The sequence below is a fragment of the Aplysia californica genome, unplaced genomic scaffold, assembly GCF_000002075.1.
Source record: "Aplysia californica isolate F4 #8 unplaced genomic scaffold, AplCal3.0 scaffold00005, whole genome shotgun sequence".
NCBI lineage: Eukaryota > Metazoa > Mollusca > Gastropoda > Aplysiida > Aplysiidae > Aplysia > Aplysia californica.
In genome coordinates this window covers 2797174-2823440 of record NW_004797275.1, presented here as the reverse complement: position 1 = coordinate 2823440, position 26267 = coordinate 2797174, and the positions used below count along the sequence as shown (strand labels likewise).

The window sequence follows — 26267 nt, the reverse complement described above, 5'->3', positions numbered from 1 at the left end:
TTATGCAGTTGCGAGCACCGTAAAACACTTACCAAAAAAAAAAAAAGACTTTTTAACTCACAAACAGACTTCCCTGTGGCTGCTCCTGGCTATTTCAAACCAAGATCGATTGTGCTCTCTCTCTCTCTCTCTCCTCTCTCTCTCTCTCTCAAGATTGTAATCGATCAATACTCAGATTTTCCCTAATGGTACTTAATAGCTCCAGGACCTTATGCGGGGACTAATGCATAAGCACAGTCAGGCACAGATAACAAGAACACAGAAAACTCAATATTACAGATAGCCCGTACAATTTGCCATTCCCTGGCTGATATCCTCTTTACTATTTTGTTATAAGAACGATCTTGTCAGTGTGTCTGTGCTATACTTACTTTACTTTACTTTTCCAATCCAGCGGCCATTTGGGTTCTAGCCCTTCGGTCTGATGTGTCTGTGCTATAAAAAATGGCAGCTTGCACTGTATGCTTCCTAGGAAGCAGAAATTGTTTCAGAATGCTATCAAGTCTGCCGGGGTAATAGTATAGATTTGTGAAGCACATAGAGCTGGCTGTTGAGTGGGAATTTGCGCATACAATACAAATGCTATCTATTATTATTTTTTAAAATTATTACTCAAATTATGGATATGCCAAACACAACTGTCAATCTCCAACGTATTTGAGTCATCCATGCCCAAATGTATAAATGACTTTCCTGCATGAGGCTAACGAAACAATAGCACAATCTGTTTGCAAATTTCTGAAAACTGAAGAGCTTGGTCCATCATGACTTTCTGTGTTGGCCATACAGACACCAGTGATACAGTTTTTGTACAGACTCCATATCATCAGCTGTGAAAAAAGTAAACATCCAACAAAGTTATGATTTGAATCAACATAGTTTGGCTAGTACAATGAGACAAAAGAACAAATTAATTATCATATCATATTTTCTTCATTTGGGTACCGGTAATACAAAATTTTGACTGCTTCATTCTTGAAATGAGTAAAAAGACTCTTTTGCACTTGCCATTATGGTGACTCACAGGGGCCCCACAGGAATGGAGACCCCCAGAAGTGCATTCTATGTCAAGTAAGTTCCGAATCATCAATACCTTTCTCACCCTGGATCAGGATATAGGCCACGAACAAACACTTTCCACCTTTCCCTATCTTGAGCTAGTGCTAGTCGCTTGATGTCACTCCATGTCTTATCACTTTTCTGTACATACGTTTCCGTGACTCTTCTCCAGGTTCCACTTGGTCTTCCCCTTGATCTTTTACCCTGTGGATTCCAATCTAACACTTTCCTTGCTATGCAGCAGCTTGACTACCTTAAAGTGTGTCCAATCAATTGTCAACGCCTTCTTCCCACCTCATCTCTGACTGGGCTCTGTCTCGTTCTTCTTAATATTCTTAATACTTCCTCATTGGTGATCCTGTCCGTCCATCTGATTCTCAGTAGCTTCCTCAGACATTTGTTCAGAAAAACCTGGATCCTCTTTATGCAGGTCTGAGATGCGTTCCACGTCTCACATCCATACAACAAGACTGACTTCACATTTGAGTTGAAAATCCTCAGCTTTGTTCGTAGTGAGATATACCTGGCCCTCCAAATCTTCTAAAGAAATAAATGCAGTCTGTGCCTTTCCAATGCGGGACTATATTTGAGCGCCTGTTCCTCCCACTCTATCAATTATACTCCGAAGATAGCAGAAGGACTTGACGTCTTTTAGTGCATTTCCCTCTATAGTGACCTGCTCCTTTTGTATGGCATCTATCCTTAGGACTTTTGACTTGCCGGGGTGGATCCTCAATCCAACAGACTCTGATAGGCTGTTTAAAATAGTGGTCTTTGTTTGCATCTGTTCCTGAGTGTGTGACAGAAGCGCCAAGTCATCTGCAAAGTCAAGATCATCCAACTGTGTCCATGGGGTCCACTGTATGCCGTTTCTGTGTCCTCTGGTGGTTTCCTTCATCAGCCAGTCAATTGCCAAGATAAAGGGGAAAGGTGATAGTAAACATCCCTGTCTCACACCGGTCTTGATGTCAAAGCTGCCAGTGAGCTGGCCATCATGTATTACCCAGCAACTTGTCCCTTCGTACATGCTCCTGATGAGGTTAACCAGCTTCTGTGGGATTCCATGATGTCTCATTATCTTTCACAGTGTTGCTCAGTCTAAACTGTCAAAGACCTTCTAATAGTCCAGAAAGTTGACAATCAACTGGGAGTTCCAGTCCAGGGACTGTGCCACTATGATCCTCAGTGTAGCAATCTGGTCTGTGGTTGACTGTTTTTTTCCGAAAACCAGCCTGTTCATCCAGAAGTCTTGGATCCGTTACAGACTTGATTCTTTTCAGAATGATTCTGTTGAAGACCTTACCTGGTATTGGGAGAAGAGTGATTCCTCGGTAGTTGCTGCAGTTGCTGCAGTTGCTGAGATCCCCTTTTTTAGGAAGTTTCACAAGGTGTCCTACTTTCCAAAACCTTTGGGAACTTGCTCTCATTCCAGATCTTGGTAAACAATGGGAGAAGGAAGTCTGCCATCACACTGGCATCTGTTTTTAGGGCCTCAGGTGAAATCTGATCTGCACCGGCCGCTTTACCATTGTTCAGCTTCTTAATGGCATCCATAATCTCTTCTTTTGATGGAGCATAACAGCAGACTGGTAACTCATTTCTTGCTGGCAGGATGTTTGGCGTGTTACTTGGTGGTGGTCTGTTCAGAAGAATGTTGAAAGATCTACCCATTGTCTTGACTGAGCTTCCTTTCCAAAAATGTTTTTTATTTCTTGGTCCTTTACTATTACTTTTGGATTCCCATATTTTCCAGAAAAAGTCTTTGTAGTCTGATAAAGGATTCGCATGTTCCCTCCTACTGATGCCTCCTCGGCCCTCTCTGCCAGCCTGTTCATGAATTCCTCCTTGTCTTTTCTAGTGATCTCTTTACATCTTTAGCTGTTGTCTTGGCCTGTTCCAATGCGTCTGCTTTTGATCCCCTTGTTCTAATTGCATTTATCTCTGCTTTCAATTGTCTTCTAAGGCTAATCAAATCCAAAGACCGTTGGCTAATCCATTCCTTATTCTCCAATTTCTTTACACCAAGTATTTCTTGACATGTTGAAGCAAAGACTTCTTTGACCTTGGTCCAGTGCATCTCCACCTCCATGTCCTCCTCACCAAGATCCGCGAAGGGTTAAATTTTTCGACTGCAGCTGAAACTCCTCTTTCTTGGGTCCATTTAAGAGACTTAATTGGAACTTCGTTCTTTTGGTTCCTGTTCTGGTTCCGTGCTTTCTAAGATAAAGCTCGAGTTTTGCTAACAGCAGATGATGATCCGATCAAACGTCTGCCCCTCTCTGTACTGTGACATCTTCCATTCAATGCCTGAACCCACGAGAGATACAAAAATGATTGATCTAGTTCTCCGTCGCTCCATCCGGTGATACCCAAGTAGCCTTGTGGATCCTCTTGTGGGGAAAAACAGAGCCTCCAAAGACAAAACTGTTGAAAGCACAGATATTTGCAAATCGCTCACTGTTCTCATTCATTTGTCCAAAGCCATGTTGTCCTATGATTCCCTTATAACCTATGTAGTCCTGACCAATCTTGGCACTGGCGTCTCCCATTATGATGTTGACATCCTTCTATGGAAGTTTGTCGATGACCCCCTGGAGCTGGCTGTAAAAAGCATCCTTGTCTTCATCTGAAGCATCATTTGTAGAGGCATAGATCTGAACTATGTTCATGTTGATTTTCCTACTCCTTGCAGTGAATGAAGCCATGATGATCCTCTCCCCCTGTGGTTCCCATCCTCTAAGTGACTTCTGTGCATACTTACTCAAAATAATTCCAACTCCCTCCGCATGGTGCTTGTCTTCCCTCCCAGAATACAATATTTCTACAATATTTCCTGAAGGGGGGGGGGGGAGAGCAGAGATGGACATGTCCCGACAGCAGTGACCCCAACACAGTGGACAAGTAAGACAAGTAAGTAAGTAATACAATATTTGTTCCCCCAAACTGAGCTGCTTCTGTCCAGACTGTATCCAGTGGGTTTCGCTGACTCTTAGTAAGTGCAGCCTGTATCTCTTCTTCTCTTGAGCCACTTGAGAACTCTTTCCTGCTTCATACATGGTGCGAACATTCCATGACGCAATCCGGAGAGACTTGTTCGACAGAGAAGATTTCGGGTTCTGAAGAGTCCTTTCGGCTTTGTCCGCTGCCCTTCATTGTTCCTGCTGACACAGAAACTCCTCCGTCTCCCAAGATGGAAAATAATAAGGCGTGTTTGTGTTTCTATAACTCTCCGTTTTTTATACTGGGTCGGGTAGTTGGCCCTCCGCAAACTGGCACTTTTCGGGCCACCAGACCTATGCACCTTTAGTTGCCTCAAACGACACGCAGTATAAAGGCAGGTGTATTCTTAGCTCCCCCATGTAAAACTAGTAAAACTATGGGGCCCATCACCTGCAAGGGCAAAGTTCCGAAAGGAGAGCTAAAAAAAAAATGTTTTCCCCCTCACCTTTATCTGATACATATATCAGATCTTATAGTTATAAGTAGTTAAAAGTTGCTTATGCGGGACAGCTCAGTATATGACAGATACCAGACTTCAAGTGCGACGTGATGGAGAAGAAGAATAAAAAACAAAACAAAACAAAACAAAAAAAAACAACTAAATCCTCACTGCAATCATTTTTTAAAGTAGGCTTACAGTATAAGCAGTTTTTACAATTTTAAAAGAGACCCAGAAAATTGAATGCTGTTATCAATAAAACACTTGCTTAAAAGACAATAAAGAAGTTATTATCAAAACTGTATTCTTAAAAATATTGACTTGGGATGTTTCCAAAGGGTTGTTTTCTTAGTAACAATATTCAGGGGGTTTTTTGGCTCTCCTGAAAAATTGTAAAGACTGTGTATACTGTTGTTTTAAGAAATGACAGCAGCTCAATTTTAACAAAATAAACACTTCAAATCTGAATAAAACCCTTGACCACGAAGAAAAGAAATACAATATAAAAGTAACCTCCTGCAAGCGCATTTTCTACTAAACAACCATTAGAGATCACTTTTTTAAAAAAACAAATCATCAAGCAGAAACAAACAACACAGACAGTAAGTATATATACCATTGACATTGAGCTTATGCAGCAGTTCCTTTGTCTCTTTTTTTCTTCCCATGACTTTCATCAAATTTGTAGACTCCACTCGAGGTAACGAGATATTAGGATAGATGCAGATACGATTGTTGAATGTAGCGTATACAAAACATGGCACGTTCACATGGTCACGTACAGAATAGTATCCTGAAAAGAAAAAATAAAAAATGACATTACATTTAGTGAGGCACCGATAACTCAAACACATTGGGGACTGACAAATGTGTTCCACACATATACAGTGGAACTCAGATTCAACAACTCAGATTCAATGAAAATTCGGATACAACGAAAGGACATGGTCAGCCCCTTTTTTTGCTGTTTTCCTTTGCCTTTTATGGCACTTGCAAACACAAATAGGTCATACACATGCTGAAGACGACAGGTGTTACAAGAGAGTACTTTTCTTTATTTTTATCCGCCGCTTATACCCTTATGGGTGTCGCGGGAAGAAAGAGACATCTCTCTGTCGCCAGCCAGAGAGCTTGGGTCAGGGGGATGCCGTGGGTGGTTACAAGAGACTAACAAACACAAAAAAGAGAGATAAGGACAATAGATGTTTGGTAGATGGAAAGAAGAAGTAAACCCCACCAGAGCACCCGCCAACTAACCACAGTCCACCCTCTACCCACGACACTTAGTTCAAGATTGTGTAAATGATTGTGAACATTCTACACTCACAACACCATTTAGATAATTTAGAAGGCAGTAAGCTTCCATCCAGGTTGTGCAAGTCAATTTAGACTGCATAAGTAAAGCATCCCAGCAGAAAGACACTCATAAACGCTCACTCCCTGCCAGACCCAAAACATTGTTTAGTTTAGTTTTAGTAAGGTTTTTACAGCACTCGCAACACAAAAATAAGTGCCAAAGAATAGGGCTGTCACTAGAGAGTAATATAATATACCAAAAAAAAGGAGATATGGTGATGATAATGCTTGATAGAAAAAAAGCAGAATACCATACCAGAGAGCCTGCCAACCACCCATCCAAATTAAGAGGTACATTAAGCTATATCACAAAATATTCAGAGAAGCCAAACAGATAATACAAGACAGTTATAAGGAAAATGTTTGTAGTACAGTCAAAACCCAGAAGTTGCTCATACTCATGCCTAACTAACTCACAGCAGAACAAAGGAATGTCAGTGAAGCTTTCTTAAGCTCAGGCTTACCGGGAATCAAGCTAACACATTTCGAGTTAAAGTCCAGAAATCAAATTGCCTGTTCAAAGATGCACACAGGGTCTCTCTTTCTCCCTCTCTCTCTCTGTCTCTCTCTCTCTGTGTCTCTCTCTCTCTCTCTCTGTGTGTGTCTCTCTCTCTCTCTCTCTCTCTCTCTCTCTCTCTCTCTCTCTCTCTCTCTCCCTCCTCTCTCTTTCTCACACAAACATTAACACATGCACATGCCCACTCATACGCACCTATTCAAACAAACATATAAACATACATCAACCTGCACACACATGGACACACACACACAAACATGAACACACACACACATACAAACACACAGGCATGCACTCACTACCAGATCCTGCAATACACATCAACACCTCACCACCTTAACCTAATTCACTCTGCGTTGCCGCGGGCAGTGTGCTTGAGTCCACCTGGCTTGCGAGCCAGGGGAAAAAATTGGTCTGAACTCAACATACTAACCTTAGTTGACACGCATTGTGCCCAAACTATTTAAGGTATAAATATGAAATTTCGTTTAGATTTTACTTAAAATGTTCCTTTAATATTATTAGAGGGAAAGAGGAAGGAAAGAGAAGAGAAAACAATATATTTTTTGTCTGACTGCGACTCATCGGCACTCAATTTACTCATAGCAACTCATTGTAAATCTAGGCTATGGTCTAGATCTAGCTTTTCTTTGAAGCTTTCAAGGCACTAAAATCAATCTGATTGCCTTGTTTTTCTAGATTGACATCTACTTTCACTTTCTTTGCCGCTTATGCCTGAAACAAAACTAAAAATATGGTTCATGTACTTCAACAACCACACAAAATAACAGTTTTTTTGTGGTTGTTTTTTCTTCTTCTCGCCCCTGAAGATTTCAGTGCTCGCTTTCTTGCCATGATTTGTGGGGACAAAACAACAAAACTAACTCATACATGGCGAAAAACTTGATCAAAACAAGCTAGCAAAAGTTTTTATGAGCTACAAGCGATCTATTATTTTCAATAGAAACCTAGATAAGTGGTTTGGACTCGATTTTGTGGACTGGTATTTTGCTACGACTATTGTGTGGACGGAAGCGCGCGCCAGATAAGAGTATACTTGTAGCATGGGTGCAATAGGTTAACTCACTTGAGCCTATTCCCGTGTATTTATGGGATGCCCTGCTAGCCTGGTAGCCAGATCCCGTGTATTTACGGGACGCGCTTTTTCGATCAAAATATTCTGTGTCTTCCTGTTACAAATTATGAGAAGCAGTGAGCCAAGAGTTGACATACTTGTTTTCTTTTATTAAAAATTTGGTAAAGTTATGTGTGATACTTTTTTAGCTGTAACGGACAAAGTCAGTCACCCCTGCATTGTGACAGATGATCTCATTATTAATAGGCCCCCCCCCCCCCCCAAAAAAAAAATTGCGTACTCCCCAAACATTGCCATTTCAAAATATTGATAAAATAAAAACTTCATTCATTCATCCAGTGCCTGATCTGCGACATACAACGGCTATCATGGTTTTCTATTCATTCCTTTGCTCCAATGCTCTTAAAAAAGCTACATTTCCCTGATCTTTCCCCGTTAACTCAGTTGTTTAGGTTTCCTTAGTAGGTTGCTCTGGGCCTACCCCTGCCTTTCTAGCCTTCGATTTAGCCAGTGAGAGCTAGATGTTCAAGACCTTTATGTCTATTCAGGTGTCCCAAAAACAGCATTTATCGTTTCCTGATAGTTTTTACTAGTGAGCATCCCACATGGGCTTCATCAAGCACCACCTCATTTGGACAAATTACATGCTGTTTTTTTCTTTTTTTCTTTTTGTGGTTAACGCTTCAATATACAACAAAAGTGTTAGGCTGTAATGGTGGTTGGGAGAAAAATAGCTCAGGCTCAAGTGAGTTAACATGACCCTTTAAAGCCAAGTCTTCATCCATTGAGGATTCGTACATAGGCCGTCCACACAAAACCCACACATGACTTACCTGCGCAGAAAGCAGCCACGCTGTCTGGGAAGTCATAACGTACTGTCTCCTTGCTGTGGTTCACAATGTATGTCTGTCCACTCCAGGAACAACAGACCACTTCTTCTTTACCATTCCCCTGTGGAGATGAAGACAAACACAGCTTTTTCTCATGCCCAGTATACCATCAAACATAATAATAATATAATAATTAAAAAAAACAACAACAATAATAATAATAACAACAATAATAATAAATATTCGTAGCACTTAACCCCAATTAAACCCCCTGTTGTCGATGTCCGATTAATTTGGCAGCAAGTTTCCATCTGTCGTGTTGTAGTCAATTTAATCAGCCGTAATTCGAGTCACTATATCTGTTCGTCTATCCCGTTTCTTATGTCACTAAACATTTCAACAACTCCTTTACCAATGAGTTCTACTTCCTCTTTACAGTCTACTCTCTGAAAATACCTACCAATCTATCATTATTTCAGTTTTGCTTGAGGAATTGAGTTCAGTGATATGGTATACTTCAATTAGCATGTGCTTCGGCCTGGGTTGCTCCTAACAAATTGTCTTTGTACAAAGAATCTTGACACTTACCGTGACATCTAGCTTGGACAAAGTAAAGAGGTAATGATCTACATGCAGTGACCACAAGATCGTATCGTTCTCCACAAGATTAAGAGAACCTGTAGAGCAGTACAAAGAATTTTTCATTCAAAATGGTCATACAATAACACAAATGATATGCCATGGGCCATTTTCAAAGTAAATGTCTAATTTCTAGAATTTAACACCTTCATACTTTCTCCATGTCTTAACGAAATAGCCAGACTGACAACAAAATCAAAAATGAAGACAACAACAACACAATGTACATCTCTGGCACCAACTTAATTCTACCAAAGTCACGTACAAAAAGTGAGAGAATGTATTTCTCTCAAGAGACAGAAAAATAAAATAGAGGAAGAAAACTGCAAGAACTTCAATAAATAGGAAGAAAAAGTATACAAAATGAAAATCTGAGAAAAAGAACGAAAAAACAGGAAGATTAGATCTAAAGGGTTTTATGACTGCACAAGGACTGCACAATTAGGAACTGCCTAAGAAAGTTAAGAATCGTAGTCTGACCTCAATAAACTATGGTCTAGAATTTAGAATCAATAACTTTATATCCATTTACACAAACAAAATCCATGCATATAAAGCAGGCTAAACAAAATTAGCTAAACCCCTCAAAAGTTAAAAAGTAAACAAGAAACCAAGCACAGAAACACACAACGTCAAAAGAAATTTTTTTTTACTAAATTAGAAATACTAATGCAATATTTTTGTCTGAAGCAAAAAGATTTGAATGCAGAAACCTAAGAAAAACACAATTTTCATAATAGAATAAAACCCACATCAAATATGACTAGAAATATATACCAAGTTCAAGAAAAAAAATCCCTCAAAGTTTTACACCCAACCCCACCTAGAAACACATACAATATACAAGAGTTTAACCCCCCCCCCCCCCCCCCCCCAAAAACAGCAATACCATCAAGAGTTGCCAGGGCATAGTAGGTGGCCTGGGATTGCGGCGGGTCGGAGTCTGTGCTGGAGTGACTGGTGCGGCCACGGTTAATGCCTCCGATGATGACCGTGCTTGTGTCCTTGTTGCGGATTTGTGAGTTGGCAAGAGGATGGTAGATGAGGTATCCGTCCTCACTGTTCAAGAAAATGAAAAGAAAAGTAGAACATTCCTTGTGTCCTATTAGTCAAAAGCTTTATTTGGGAGGGAAAAAAAGTTTTTATCACTCATCACTGCTATGCTTCTAAATAAGGAATAATAATAATAATAAAAAATGCATCACATTTATGTAGCATATTTTCACTTTGTGAATACTATAAGTGCGTCAAGAACACATGGACAAATACACTTATATTGATCAATAGCAACAATACGAGAATAATTTTTCTCTCTCACACTCTCTCTCTCCCCCTCTTTTTTCAAAAGGAGCAGGCCGTTAACCTTAAATGAATTTATAGGTAAATATTATTTGGTGGAATTGGAATGAAGTGCAAAAGCTTATACATGACTGATTTGGTAACAGCATTGACTGATTGACAGGTAACTGTATAACTGACAGCTTGGTAACAATATCTGATAGATAGATAACATTTCTGTAATACATCCCAAGAGCAACTACCTTTTATGACATGCGTTTTATCATAAACATACTCACTCAAAAGAAGAATCCAGAAACTGAGACAGCCTTCCCTGAGACTTTTCCAGCTGACTCTCACCAGAATCAAAGGGACAGTCAGAGATATGAGGCTGAATGTTCACTTTATCCCCTCTCTGCCTCATAGACACCTTGACAGAAGAACTGTCATTATGACCATCTTTAGGACTCTCAGACTTGCTTTTCGAAACACTTTCCTGATTAGAAGTGTCCAGCCTGCTTTTAGACTCTGAACTCAAAGTATTAGCACTAGACAAACTCTCGGAAGACTTTGCAGACACTTTGCTCAAGCCACTGGAAGAAGCAGGCTCTGTCTTGCTGGAAAGAGGGTCTGATTTGTTACCGTTGCTTTGAGCCCCTTGAGTCTGTTGTTTACCCGATGCCTTGAGAGAGTCTCCAGCAGCAGAGGCACCAAAACTTCCACTGTGCTCCAGCGAAGAGCTGGCCCTGGATCCGCTCAGCTTGTCTAAGTGGCTCTCTGACTTAATGTGTCGGAATTGTGGCCGCACCTGAAGTGAGACGAAGGTTGCCCCCGGTTGCGACACCATCAGCTCCGGTCGGTGTTCTTTATCATAATTGATGGTGATGCTTCCAATCTGAAAAGGGAAAGTTATATTTTTTAATACTTTTGTATGTAGTAGGGCTGGGCGGGTACCAGTTCCCAGAACTCTTTGGAACATTACAGCAACTGCAACAATCACTACATGGTATTGGACAGAGGGCCAGCTGTTGCCGGATCAGAAGCGTCTACAACAACAACAATCAGTACCCAATATTGGAACTTGAGGTTCTATCATAGGCGGTCTCAGTACTGGCACCACACCAGGCCTTGAGAAAAGGAACTGAGAAAGTATCGGTACCGAGTACAATCGGCTCTGGGCAGGTGCTGACACCAAGAGTTTAACACAGCTGGTGATGTGCCCTTGGAACTAAAGCCCTGGTTACACATGGCTATAAATTGTATCAGATTCATCGTATATAAGAAGTATCAGTTTTTTCAAATTGCTTCTTCTCTTTACACATTCCAGATAAAATTGTTAGCTAAAGTTTAAATATTGCATCAAATCAGATTCCTCTAGAGCCTTTCTGTTTATATTGATTCAGAAAATGAAATCTGTTTTTAGCTGCAATAATTATTTACAAAACTTTGCTGACAAAGATAATCTAAGATAGCGGCAAATTTTAAAGGGATTTTGTGTCCAAGCTCATCTCTCCCAGATGGGACATAGATTGTGTTTGATGAGTTTTGACACCCTTGTTACCCTACCAAGGAAACATTTTTTAAATCACCCAAGCACAATGGATGGGGGTGCGTAACAGAAGAAAAATACATGCAGCATGAGAGACACAAGACACACAGAGCCTCTGATGTCATCTATTTTCAGTACCAGTACCTGTACAGGTAAAAGTAGAACTTGACACCCACAGCTGGTAAAGTACCAGAACTCAATTTCGCTGGTACTGCCCAGCACTAATACATAACTAGTAACATTTCTTTCATATAGTTCATCTCAAAAGTAGGATCACAACATCAAGATTTTGGGTCACAGCAGACCTCTTTATGCAAGAAGCAAACGTCCACATCAACAGCAAGCTGCGATCTAACCTGAAGTAGCAGTGAACAAAAGATAAAGCTCACTGACAACAAAATGTTGATTGCCTTCTGCAAATTTGGAGGTGTGATGGTTAAGTGGATGGTTCTTTACTCTGTTGATATTCAAATATACAACAAGCATGAACAAATGTGATTGTCTTTCACTTTCTGAGTAAAGAAGATTACTTAAACATTTTTTATTTAGTTTTTCTTAAAAGTCCAGCATCATATTAGACACAGAATAGATGATGACCAAGGCAGAATATTCAATCTTCTGGCAAACAGGATATTTTCAGTGAAGGATGAGAAATATTCAGACCCAATTTGCACTTTAATCTCAACCTTTCACTTCTCTTATGGTCTTATTCTAGTTTGTTTTGTTTTTTACATTTTCTCCTAAATTAACAAAAACACTTTCCAAGTGAAAAACAGTCTTCCATTCTAAGAAATCAAAATATTGAAATGTCTATTTGCAGTAAAGAGATTCTATCAACATGGTACGACAACATCAACAGTGCTTTGAAAAAGACAGAAGAAACAACTGGGACAGAAAAAAAGCAAGACCTACCAGTGGCACCCTCCAACTATCCACCATTTGAATTGCAGTGATATTACTATGGTGCAACAATTTACATTGTTAAGGTATGTACATAATAAAAAATAAAATAAAAATTTCACATAGGGGTTGTAGCGATGTCTTATAAGAACAAAAAACAGCCAGCTGTGATTGTTACGATGAAAGAAGGCTTCAGGAAGGGGGTTATACTTTACTTTAACCCATATCAGAATGGGAACTGACCTGTCCAGCCAGCTGCCATTTCTGCAGAGGCACAAAATGACCGCTCTCCGGATCGTGAGGAACGTGCCACCTAAAAGCCCGCACAACTCGATCAGAATATCCGATGACCATCTCTACATGTCCATCAGAGTCTGGCAACAAAAACATATATATACTCGAGTTTTGGGTTTGAAACTTCATCACAATCAAGAGAAAATAATTGTACAGGTTTCTTCTGACTCTCTCGAATCAACACAATTTGGAAGGGGGAGGGGGGGCAGTATCAGGGGGCACTTTAAACCAAGCACACTTAGAGCTCAAAAGCAGAAGGGGCATGTCCCGTGCAGGTGATGAAGAGCTAATCTCAAAAGTACACAAGTAGTATTCACTTTCATGTATCCTCTCACCTTCATTCTTTGCCCTGCCTCCTAAATGATCTAATTGGAGGTGATGTGGGTGTAAAATATCTACAATTAATTAATCACTCTTTCTTTTGACCTGAATGCAACTAATAAGAGTAGTGCTTTGGCTCTAAAACAACCTTCCAGTTTAGCACAGAGTAAAAACCTATACAAAAACATAAATATCACTCACCAATGTCAGCCAAGCACATGACTCTAGCATTAGCCGGCAACTCTTGTGTGAACACAGGCCGGAACATGCGACTTTCATCAGAGTCATCTCCACTCAGATTCTGCAATGGAAGAAATTTTACATACTAAAAACTCAGGGGAATCTAGTAAAAAGAAACACGTTGACTCAATAATGCTCCTTTAATGTGGAGGAAAAAAAAGACAAGGAGAAAGAAACAATAGAGGTAAATCACACAAGTACAACATATCAGTGGCACCCTCCAACCACCTGCTAGGAGAATCTAAAACTGCTATATATATATATATATGGGGTATATATAATAATAAAATTAATAATGATAATCATAATATTATAACGATAATATGTATTTATATATATATATAACTCTCAACCCATTATATATATATATAAAACTCTCAACCCATTAGATTTTCTTAGTGTGTACTGCTGACTGTGGAGACAAAAAGTAAAGTCAGTTCTCCTTTTAGAATGCGTGAAACTGCTAGATTTTTACCTTTATCTACCTTGAGGATGACTACAACTAGGAATATAGAATCAAGAAACATGGCGCGCTCATATGACCTTATGCAGTTGCGAGCGTCGAAAAACCCTTTACTACTACTACTACAAGAAACATGCTATGACCACTAAAAAGACGATGAGTCAAAGAAGGTGAGAGTGCGATCATATAAACAAAGACTGTTGCCACAGCAAAGAGCATTTACATAAGGCACATCCAAAGGCAGAGGCATTAAAAAACCTAGATATACTTACAAAAATTGACTTTCACAGGTTTTTAAAACATCTCCGCTGTTTGTTTAGTAAGAGTTTTATGGCCCTCGCAACTACAGAAGGCAAGGTTATATGAGCACACGAAATACAAGTTTGTTGCATTCACAACAATTCACAGCACAGCTTGGCTTAGGTCAATATTTCGATTAAAATGTTAAAAATATGTGGTAAAACCTCTGTCTTAAAATAACACCTTAAATAATTTTTTATTTTTTTTAAATAACGCTATCTACAAATTACTGTAAAGGAAAATGGCCTCCATAAAATTGAGAATTCTGTTGGGATCAACGACAGAGAACAGATCTTGCAATTTTTGCATTTAAAATACTTCCCCCAGCTTTCCCCGGAGTCTGGACATTCTGTTCAGATGTGTCTAATGGAGAAATCTATGTGGCGCCGATACAGAATGGTTTTTCATCTCTCTGAAGGAGATATTTATGTGTCAGGCAGGTGTGTCCTATACTTACTCCAGTAAGAATGACTTCTTCTCTTCTGGAGAGGCCTGAAGGTATTCGTGGACCCAGTTAGGGTATGATGCTGTGAAGTTTATTGTTTGTTTCTTCCAATGTGTCCAATGGTTTCCCATAGGCTGGAGGTGCAGTTTTTTACTTTATTTTCGTCTGCACTAACTGAAAGCTATTGAAAAAAGAATCTAAGTGAAGGTAAATGAAATATCCCTTTTGACAGTTAAATTCTCAAAATCCTCCATATGCATCACATCTGTGCATCAGCATTCTCCTTCAGTATAGTGCTGCAAGAGGCAGACATACTTTTTCCACGACATTTTAACATACAAACTACAAACACAGATGAAGTTGGCAACTCATGCCTCTTAAAACTCCATCTATTAGATGGGGAAAATGTACTTACGCTTATTCCAGAATAACTGTTGGAAAACAAGAGGTCCATCTTTAAACCAAAAACTAAAATACCTATCACGATAGACTAGGGGCTGCAAGAGGACTCTCCTCACTTATAAGGCCATGGTTATATTAATCAAGAACTTGTTGACTTTAACAATCAGTGTGTGGTCATGCTACGCTGAGCAGCTGTCATAGAGACAATATTTCTAAAATCAGAACATGACAATTTTTCCAACACAGACCAGGCTTCTGCAATAACCCCCATCATGACCATTTGAATTGTTCCCTTGAAGTTTATATTATCAAAATACTTCTGAAATACACAAAACAGGAAGTTTTTAAATGCTGTTTATTATACAGCTTTTCAAAAATCTTCCCACATCAATACAACAATGAAGCTGAAAACAAGTTACCTCAAATTGAAAACTTCAACAGCCAAGTTATGATGAGATAAGAATTCAAGTGTTAATTGTAACACTAGCTTTGCGAAGCAGAACCACAACAGGAAAACTATTCAAGATGTCTCGACCTAAGTGGAGTTTTCTCTAAGAAGAAACCACATATGAACCAAAGAGAAAACACAGTGAAAATGATTGGCTGCTGTTGGTCCTAAGGGTGCTGTGGTATTAGCAAGTAGACTAATCAGCTAAATTATTTTTTGTTACCTTAGAATTAAAAGTTCTATCTGTTCTGTACCTAGTTTTGAGAAATTTAACATAAAAAATGTTGAGTTTCACATGTCAAGCTCCTTCCAATGCAATTTTTTGAATATCTTGGTAACGAATCAGAATAATCTTACAATTTTGAGAGAGCATTTGATTTCTGAACTCATGGTCTTAGTAACTGAAAACAGCCAAAATTGTCAGATAGAACTTTGTAATTCTAAGGTAGCGTTTTGTTAATCATACCTGAAAAGGACTTTGAGGTGTGATGTCATACACATAGCACCATCCTTCAGCTGTGATGCACACTAAGCTGTTCTGAAGTTTCAAAAAAGAAAACAATTACATCAAGTACATTTATTCTCAAATACAGTTGAACCTGCCTTAATGGAAACCTGTGTAAAACGGAAACCTGTCTTAATGGAATCTCCCCGCTCCCCCTTGATATATTCCTCTTTAATTACCTGTGAAAAAACGGAAACCTGTCCAGCGCGGAAATGGAAAGAAAAATCAGCTCCCTTCCGGGGGTTTTACCTGTCTAAGACGGAAAATGCTTTGCCCGCTCAGCCCTGATTTGTAACAAAATTCGCAAGTTTGGTTCTGTCCGCCGGCTCTAAACTTAACGCTATGCCGCTGGGCAAGGAAGGGGAGTAGGGGTGCAATTTGAGGGTAGATGTTACCCCATCTATGTGAGCCCTGAGCTGTGAAGATGGTCAGGGTGATGCGCATAGGAAATCTCACGAGAGCCTGTGAGAGTGCTCGAGTGGTGCACCAGCACGGACATTTTCATTGGTAGCCAGAGGTCAGAGGTGTGAAATTAGTTTGACCAATGCCTGCCGCCCTGATCGTACGGCCAGCCGAGAAAAGAGTTCCTCCAATTGTTATTACATGGCAGTGAGGGGTGGCATTGGTTGACTGTGTTTGTTACACTGACGGGTGAGGTTAAGCGTGGAAGAAAAGGAGAAGTTCAAAAGTTTGTTTCTAATAGGTCAAACCCCCCCCAAATAGACCCACCTCTTCGGGTTGGGGGGATTAGTACTCTTCGAATAGGAAAAGAAAAAGAGGAAGCTAACGGGTCAAGGGGTGACCCCGAAAAGAGACATATTACTTTACTATGTTTCTTACTCTTTCTATTTATTGTTTTTAATTGTTTTACTTTATTACATTTATTAACTTTTCTTTTCTCCTCTCTCCATCAACAACCTTTCTTTGACCTAGAGTTGGGACGGGTATTGGTGGGGTGGAAAACTGAGGTTCATTGTCAGCACTGTACTGGATGTGACTTTACGTAGGGAATACCCAGCTGCGAAATGTATTAAGGATGCACTTATCGGAGAGCCCTATGACTGCGGAGAAGGTGCAGAGACCATTTGCGTCTTGCTTGTTGACAACATTAACCCTCTGGGGTCTGCCATGCCCTCCCCTGCCCCAATCTCTCGGATGAGAGGACTTGGTTGCTCTGGGAGGGGGGGGGGGGGAGAATCTAGCTTCCAGTTGGTGTTATTATTACTATTAGTATTATTATTATAATATTATAATTTTTTTATTTCAGCAACACACAGCAACTATGTTCTTAATAGCGTCTTTCTCTTCTTTATCTGCTCAAACAACTTCTCAATATAATACAACAGACACCAACATACCCATTCATTTTTCTTACAATCTCTCTGTGATGGAGTTGGGTTTTTGTTTGTGGCATTGCACCTACAGTCACTGCTTAATCGCCTACCCCGGAATGGAAGGAAAATCACAGAACCACCAGTTTTAGATGCTATAGGTCAAACAGTGGTCCTATGAAATGCAAGCACTGGTGGTACATGTAATTGGATAAATAAAACTGACGCATATCATTATCAAAGAGGATAGCAGCTGAGAGGTGTGAAGTTTTGACCACTTGGGTTTGCTTGCCGACCGGACAAGCGACCCTTGATACCCCCCCCCCCCCCCATCTCCCCCCTCTTCCATCTCCCAACTAAATTCCCCTGTCTAAGACGGAATTTTTTTATGGCTCCCTTGCGATTACGTCTTACACAGGTTCGACTGAATATAAAATATGAAAAAAAAATCAATAAAGGTAGTACAATATTTTTAAGTTGGTAGAAATGTGTACCATGAAGAATAATGATATTCTATATTAAAGGTGATTCTTATTCTAACTCTACTGCCAATTTTTAAAATAGATTATTATCTTTTAAAAAAACACCCAAAAATTTAGCAACCTAAGAAGACAAAGACAAAATAAAATGAACAGAGAAAGGACTACCATATTCTTCCATAATGAGAAAACACAAAAAAGGAATGGGAAATGTTTACAAATTAAAGATTATATCAGTAAAATTAAAACTTCTCATAATCACAACATTTTTCACTAACCTTGTGTGGAGTGTGAATTTCTCCCACTGCAAGACAAGTCAACTGCAAGAACAAGGAAATAGATTTTGACAGAATAAGACTCAACAAGAATTTGACTCTTGTGCCAAAATACAAAAAAATCGTAAGACATTAGAGAAGCATTCTTCTCCACGCTCAATATTCAAGGGGCGCCCTCCTCCAAATCTGCCACAATTTTACTAATAAGATTTGTAAAGCATTACAACATCCTTCTCCATTGCATAGGAAGAACATTATACCTGGTATAGAACACAAAGCATATCTGTTTGCTGATTGCAATAATAAGATAAAAGTTATGCCTCAGGGATGCAAAGTCAGCTCCCCTAACTTCTTACACAAAGCTCTCATCACAAGCCTTTTAGGCTGATTCCTTTTTAACTTCCCTCCACTGTAATAAGCTTAAACTGGCAAGCGCTCTAAATAACTGTAAATAAACTTCTAGAACACTATACCATACCGCAGTTTGTGTATATATATATTATGTAAGATACATCAAAGTTTGAAAAAAAAAGCATCCTAATCGATCTGTGCGTAATAATATTGATGTTGTAACCAGCACCAAAGAAAATGTTGAATTTCACTTTTCAAATAGTCCTTTAGGAACATATTTATTAGGCATCGTGGTGAAATTAGGCACTCATCAAAATAATGAAATTTTAACAAATCAACATTTTTAGACCTTTTGGCCATTATTATAATTTTGTTTCGTTTGGGCTTTACGCTTTTTCTGTCCTTTTAAAAACACATTCCTGTATGGGTTTTTATTGAAAAACATTGATCAAAAGCAAGAGAAATGCAAATTTGAAGTCTCCAGGGACAACAGCTTTAGAAGTCACCAAACTTTGGTCGCCATCTTCTCGCCAAATTTACCTCTGACACCAGGCAACTCCCACCTCGTTCAATCACAAGTATTACCACTTCTATTCAAAACAGCTGGACATTTCTTTCATCAAAAGCAAGAACAGGCTTTAAGATTTTACCAATAACTCCATATGCCCAAAAATTGACTAACACCCGATTCCAAAGTGTCGTGACACATATCTATGTATATATATATATATATATATATATATATATATATATATATATATATATATATATATATATATATATATATAGAGAGAGAGAGAGAGAGAGAGAGAGAGAGAGAGAGAGAGAGAGAGAGAGAGAGAGAGAGAGAGAGAGAGAGAGAGAGAGAGAGAGAGAGAGAGAGAGAGAGAGAGAGAGAGAGAGAGAGAGAGAGAGAGAGAGAGAGAGAGATTTTCTCTCCTGCACTTTGTAATTTTAAAGCACTCCCTTCTTCTTCTTTGGGGTACTCCAGCTAAAGCTCTGTAAGGTCTTAACCCAGTACACCGGAGGCATGTAAAATTGCCTGTATGCCTAGCCAACAGTACATGGGTGAGCAAGACCCTATTCCCAACCCGGCCCGTCTGGGACAAAATGTGCACGGGAAACCACGTTTACAACACAGGACGTTAATTATTTTGAAGATCTTTCTGAATTAGATGCTGGTAATGAAGAGGACTACCCTCAGTGGAACATGCTATGTGATTCTGACGATCATATGAATGTTAGAAATATATCGCTCAGGAGCTCAAGCAGAGGGGCACGGTAGCCTCAGGAAATCAGGGCTCAAAGGGTTAATCTCAGACTGCAGGGGATTTTTACATACACATGATACAAAGCCATTTTATCTACAAAGATGTAGAATCATCATTTGTCTGAAAGGCAGCCATGCATCATTTTCGAAGGGATTCTTAATATTGATAACAACTGGAGTGGCTGCAGTTTTGAATTTTGACTAGATGGCAACATTAAAGGCTTACACTTTTCATATTAGAACCCCGAAAGGATCTTTAACAAGCAAAATTTCCACTTCCTCATCTGAGAAGACTATGTGCTTGGGTTCAAAGGGTGTAGAAAACATGAGAACAATCCAAAAGTGGCAGGGATATCGAACTCTAGACCTTTGGATTGACAGGCAAACACCATACCTGTTGAGCAACTGAGTCTCCCTAAAATTAGCATAATTCCCATCAAGGACATTTTGTTTCATACCTCAAAAAGACGATAGGTCAAGGTATTGGTACATAAAACCTTTGACTGCTACTGAGTTGAATAATCATTTATACTGAACTAGCAAAAAGTAGAAGCACTTGATGAAGAATAAAATTTTTTAAAAGGAAGTTTATAAATATCTGTACCTACCATACCACTGACAGTTGTCTTCTTCCATGCTTTTGAAGAGTCTCCTTTGAAAATGGCAATGTGTCCTTCTATATTACCAACTACCAGCTCATTCGCCTGAAACCAACAAAAGTATTATCAAATAGGATCATTAACAAATTTCCAGGAGATGTTCTTTGAGGCATTTTTAACCCTACTCCAGAAAATCCCGGAATTCTCTAGAGCTGATACAGCTGTGGATTAGTAGCTTTTTGAGTGTGCCCAAGCATAATAACAACACACTTTCATTCTCTTGCTGTGACTGTAGCTTTGTAACATTACTATCTTTTACTAGGATGACAAAATAGACCAGAAATCAGTGAAGCAACTAAAGGTATAGCTGACACTGACCAAAAAAAGGTACCAATTGAAACAGATTTAAACTGAACTAAGAATATTTGAGACAACTAATAGTGTTCCAGATTAATTAATGTGGTTTCCACCAAACAGCAACCTAAGCTTGTGCAACTGAATTTTTTCTTATCATGTAAATAACTGCCTTTTAAAAGCAACCTTTTACAGTAACAGGAATTTCCCTTGCTATAAATTATCTGGCAACAATTATTTTTGAAGATCCAAAAACTGTCAAAACCGACACTGGCCTATAATTTCAGTGTGCATGCATCCCTCTTTTCCTGTTTGTCTCCTAAAAAAAAATAGTTCACACCCTTTCGCAAAGAGCCGCCTTCTTTCAGGAGTCTGAGGGGAAGTCTCTGCCACTGTGTGCAACATTACCGCCGAAGCTCAAGCACAACCTATGATCACCCTACTTTATTATATAAACAACATCTCCATATCCACCACTTTGGCCCTGAATGTGTGAAGGGGGGGGGGGGGGGAGAGGGGTAGTATTATCATTATCTTTGAGGTTTACAGCCCCCCCCCCCCTCCCCCCTGACACCATTGTATCAGAAAGATGGGTTAATGCCTCAGCCGTCTTAATCAAATTTGCTCATACTCACCATATCATTGTCCACATCAGCCAGTACCATGGCCTGCGTAATGATGTTACCATGGTACTCCACCTCTATTCTCTCCACAAAGGAGACAGTCCTCATTATGGTATTGTTCATGTCGCTACCCATGGCTCTGAGATTTTAAAAAAGAAATATACAGATGACATGTAATTTTTAAAAATCAAAAGTCAAAAGCTCAGGTAAAAAGACAACAAAACATCAGTTCTTTCATGGTTCTGACAGATTTCTGGAAATGAAAAAGCAGACAGACTGGCTGGTGAGGCCACCTTGGTCGACAGCACGGATCAACCAGACAGGGTCAAGATCTTGAAATGTCTCCCTCACCACCTGGTTGAAGAGAAAGATAAGGAGGCAGCAGCCAGTACTGCTGTGGAGAGGATAATGGTTTTGAGAATACAAAAAGGAAGCGGAAAATCTGGCATCCTTGCAGGAAAGAACAGAAGAATGTTCAAGCAGATATATTATATATATAGGCACTGGCATAATCAGTAGAAAGACCCTCAGCGGCATTTCGGAGAGAGCAATGGCACATAAATGGACATGTCCGGAATGAAGGGATGTTGCTTCTTGAAACAATGGATAATGACAGATTTCTGTAAAAATGACTGTAATGGTATATCATGAGTGGTTACTCATGATATACCATGACAATTATTTTTACAGACTCAGAGTGGCAGAGCAATATATGCTAGGGTTTGACCAATAGTCAATAGCCAAATTTGTTCTCATAGCACCGGGTCTAGAGGTAGCCTATGTTCAGAATAATAGTTAGTTATCTCAGTGAGCCTGAACTTCTCAGCATTATGGACAGCGTTAATATTGCCACCCCATTATAAATTTATGCCTCTTCAGTTCAAGTTCAATGTCTCTTTTTCTAGATCTAGTATGAGCTGAAGTAAATCTTCCTTGTGCCAGTCCACTTGAAGGTCGACCACGAAATCAAAATCCTTTCTAGTGTAATTTTGGGGAGGAGTTCGGCAGAGGGCCAGAATATCGTGACAAGGTTCACTGAGCAAACTACGAGTAGGTGTGCTTACAGAATCTAATTGATGACTTACATTTTGGTACATTTGACCGAGCCACCTTCTAGAGCAAAGGACATTTGACAGCAGTGGTCGACAGGTCTGGTAGGACTAAGCAGACAGTCATTGTGTCAAGTTAAAAAGAAGCCGAAGCGGTACTGACAACTAAATTTTTAAAAATCCTGTTTTTTGCTCTTATTTTTACAAATTTCACTATTGTCACTTTCCCCATAGCCCACAGGGATGGGAAAACTTCATCAATCACATGCTTCAACTATAAAAACAAACTTCTTTTGCTTTACAACAGTGACAACTGTTTGTTTTGTTGTTGGGTTTTTTTTTCAAGGGCAGAAATTATAAGATCTAAGTCTAAGTCTTACTAAGTTCAGTTGGGACTGGTAGTAAAAGTTATAAGTTATAGTTTTGAAGTAAGGCTGTGGTCAGGCTAGTCAACTATCAGCGTTCATTGTTTTCATTGCTTGTTCCTTCCTGCTCGTTGTTTTCACATTCTGTTATCTGTAGGTTGGTGCTCATGGCTCATGGATCTGGCAGTTTGAAACCAATCTAGGTTCATGGAGAATTTATGTGCCTTCCAGACCATGTCAATCCTATTCTTGAAAGCATTCAAGTATGGCGCAGACACCACATTTTCCGGTAGGGAATTCCAAGTGTTAACTGTACACTGAAGAAGTTTTGGTGGACTGCTGTTTTCACATGGTTTTTTTTCAATTTTAGGCTGTGTCCCCTAGTGTTAGAGTGTAGATCCTGCGGTAAAATGTCTCCCGTTACGTTGTAAATTCTTGTTAAATACTTGTAGCATTCAATCATGTCCCCTCTAGCTCTCCGATAGTGCAGCGATGGCAGATCCAATTTTCTGAGACGATCACAGTAAGCAAGGTGCTGTAGTTCAGGAATTAGTTTGGTGGCCCAACGTTGCACTTTTTCAAGTTGTTCTTCATCCCCTTTAAGTCTGGGGTGCCAGACCACATTTCCATACTCTAGATGAGGACGAATGATTGATTTGTACAGAGTAGAAAGGGACACTTTGTCCAGCATTGGGAAGCCTCTCCGGATCAGTGAGAGAAGACTGTTCGCTTTGTTGACTTGGATACTGACATGTTTGCTGAAATTTAGATCACTATCAATATTCACACTGAGGTCTTTTACTAGTGACACAGATTCTAGAGTGATGCGTTCACCTTTGGATGTCATCTTGTACTCAGCGGGGTTTCTATTTTTCCCAATGTGCATAACCTTGCATTTTTCTGCATTAAACCTCAATTGCCACGCATCAGACCAGAGCTGGAGTCTGTTCAAGTCATCCTGGAGGTTGTCCGAACAGTCGGGTACTTCAGCAAAAATCTTCGTATCATCCGCGAACAGAAAAGTAGCAGAGAGGATATTTTCAGGGAGGTCATTGACGAAGCATACAAAGAGAAACGGACCTAGCACACTTCCCTGAGGGATTCCCGACTGCACATGCTCCCAGGATGACTCCTCTCCATTTACAACCACACACTGTTGCCTATCAGTCAAGAAGTCCCTTATCCAAGCATGAATCTGCCCCTCAATTCCATAGCCTTCCAGTTTTGTCAACAAACGTTCGTGTGGGACAGTATTGAAGGCCTTAGCAAAGTCTAGATAAATGGTGTCGACACAGCCATCTGCCTCAATGATTGAAGCCCATAGGTCGAGCACCGCTAACAGGTTGGTTGAACAACTTCTGCCGCTCATGAAACCACCATGTTGGCACTGGCTAAACAGATCATTTTGCTGGAAATGTTTTATGAGCTGATCTCTGACGATGGATTCCAATACCTTACAGGCCACACTTGTTATAGAGAGAAATACGATTGTCTGAGGAGTGTAGTGTAGTAAGTTGTAGATCTAGTAGTTGTCTTTAGCAGAGTCAAGCAGTGTAAAAAGTAGAAGTTGGTTTTAATTGAGTATCATAGTTGAGAATGAATTACAGTCGAACCTGCCTTAACGGAAACCACGGAAACCTGCTCAACGCGGAAACAGAAAGAAAAATCCACTCCTTTCCAAGGGTTTGATCAATGCCTGCCGCCCTGATCGTACAGCCAGTCGAGAAAAGAGTTCCTCAAATCGTTGTTACATGGCAGTGAGGGGTGGCATTGGTTGACTGCGCTTGTTTCACTGATGTGAGGGGCTAAGGGTGGAAGCAAAGGAGATGTTCAAATGTTTCTGTTTTTAATAGGTCAAACAGTGGGCCTATGAAATGCAAGCACTGGTAGTAATTGGATAAATAAGACTGACTGACAATGTCATTATCAGAGAGGATGGCAGCTGAGAGGAGTGAAGTTTTGACCACTTGTGATAGCTTGCCGACCGGACAAGCGACCCTTGATCCCACCGGCTAGGCCTTTTTTTTGTAACCCCCCTCGGTAAGATTGAAGAATACCGGACCAGCGGACTGGGACTACTCTTGCCTATGCCTCAACCTTGGGAATCAATTATATTTTCCCCAGTTTTTTAATATTTCGGACTGGTAAATTAATTCATTAAAAGTTTGTCGGGGGCAGACCCCGTCCCCCCTCACCCATCCCCATTCTCGCACAATAATTTTGGATGGTCCGATATAATTCTTCAATCTCTCCCCCCCCCCCCTCCATCTCCCACTAAATTCCCCTGTCTAAGACGCAATTTTTTCTCGCTCCCTTGTGATTCCGTTTTACACAAGTTCAACAGTAATATTGATTTTCTATTTTTACCATTTTTATTGTACAAGTCTTGTGTAAAGTAAAGTAGCAACCTTTTCCTATTCACCTCTTATTGTTAACAAATTTCAACCCAAAGCAAACTCAGCAGCAAATACGAACATAAATCCAAATTACACACCTTCTCCTTCTCTACAATAAAGCTTTGAAAATCAACAAAAACAAATACTTGGTTAATTGTTGTTAGCGGCACTGCACTTAGAAGCAAGTGTCATTTTGACCAAATTTTGTTGTTCACGAAACGAAAGTAGATCTTTCTATCACGTGACCACAGCTAAAAGGCTAAAAGTAGGCAAAAACACGAACAGGGGAGGTAATGCTAAATTTTAGCACACACACACAACACTCGAATTTGATCAAACTTTCTTTGAGGAAGGAAGAATAAGCAGGAGGACGTGAAAATGGCATCTACATCAGGTGGTGGAAGTCGATCCATCGAGATCCCTTTACGGGATACAGATGAGGTATTTGCATTTAATGTCTTTTATTAGATATTGTTTTCCCATGGCATTTATTTGAAAACGCTAAAAGTCATTGATACTTAGATCTAAAGGTTACCTAATATCGATAACCTGACGCGGCTCTGGCCAAGTCTTCGAAAGACTTAAGACTAAGAAAGTTTAATAAATTATTTAGGTTTTTTGTTGTCTTGGCCTACAATCGGGGTAGATCTAGATCTATATCTTCATTGGGGAAGTTTTCACTGTTGCTGGTCACTGTACCTGATATCCTCCAGATCTAGGTTCAGATTTGGCTGAGATTTAGATCTAGATCTTCTGTCTGAGTCTGAGGTGTTTGGGGGGGAGGGGGAGGAGAGAGAGAGGAAAGGGTACGAAAGTACAGTCTGGGTAATCCACTCATTTAACCCATTTTGGCCCTCTTGAGTCTCCTGTCTTTTTGCAGCCCAACTCAGCCACCGTTACTGAAGTTGAAGCGCCACTGCCACACGTTCTTCCTTCAGAAGAATGCATTTCTCAAATTTCTGACTTCTCATAATGCCAGATTTCTTTCCAGTTGGGCCACCTCTATTCTCACCCGGAGTGAGAATAGTGTAGGCGAGTCTTGTGGCTATTCTCACCCGGTGCGCGTTCACCCTAAACCACAGAATTCTACACTG

General features: G+C 39.9%; 2 protein-coding genes across 3 annotated transcripts in view; one reads left to right on the top strand and one right to left on the bottom strand.

Annotated features, from left to right (window-relative positions):
* Positions 1-538: 538 nt before the first annotated feature.
* Positions 539-25401, bottom strand: LOC101863705 (KICSTOR complex protein ITFG2). Of its 2 annotated transcripts, none has more exons than XM_013080413.2 (13): positions 25272-25401; positions 21376-21502; positions 20396-20491; positions 18170-18211; positions 16043-16114; positions 13480-13579; positions 12907-13037; positions 10514-11109; positions 9826-9995; positions 8886-8974; positions 8301-8418; positions 5115-5291; positions 539-830 (listed from the first exon to the last, which is right to left on the bottom strand). In XM_013080413.2, exons 2-13 carry the CDS (start codon positions 21496-21498, stop codon positions 763-765), a joined length of 1782 nt encoding a protein of 593 aa, XP_012935867.1. In that variant the 5' UTR covers positions 21499-21502; positions 25272-25401; the 3' UTR covers positions 539-762. The 2 variants fall into 2 exon arrangements, with proteins under 2 accessions (XP_012935867.1, XP_012935862.1); XM_013080408.2 differs by lacking the exon at positions 25272-25401 and adding an exon at positions 22449-22552.
* A 72-nt stretch (positions 25402-25473) lies between these two features.
* The window catches only part of LOC101856767 (RNA polymerase-associated protein CTR9 homolog), a 30988-nt gene continuing 30194 nt past the window's right edge, over positions 25474-26267 (top strand). The window contains exon 1 of the mRNA XM_005089357.3: positions 25474-25614. Within this exon, the coding sequence (XP_005089414.1) occupies positions 25552-25614 (63 nt within the window). The 5' untranslated portion in view covers positions 25474-25551. The remainder of the gene's footprint in view (positions 25615-26267) is intronic.

Coding starts and splice junctions, on each gene's coding strand:
- LOC101863705 (XM_013080408.2), bottom strand. CDS start 22,492: ATGTCCTTTGCTCTAGAAGGTGGCTCGGTCAAATGTACCAAAAT. Junction 20,492..21,375: donor CTGATGTGGACAATGATATG/GTGAGTATGAGC, acceptor TGTTGGTTTCAG/GCGAATGAGCTGGTAGTTGG. Junction 5,292..8,300: donor CGTGGCTGCTTTCTGCGCAG/GTAAGTCATGTG, acceptor TTTTCTTTTCAG/GATACTATTCTGTACGTGAC.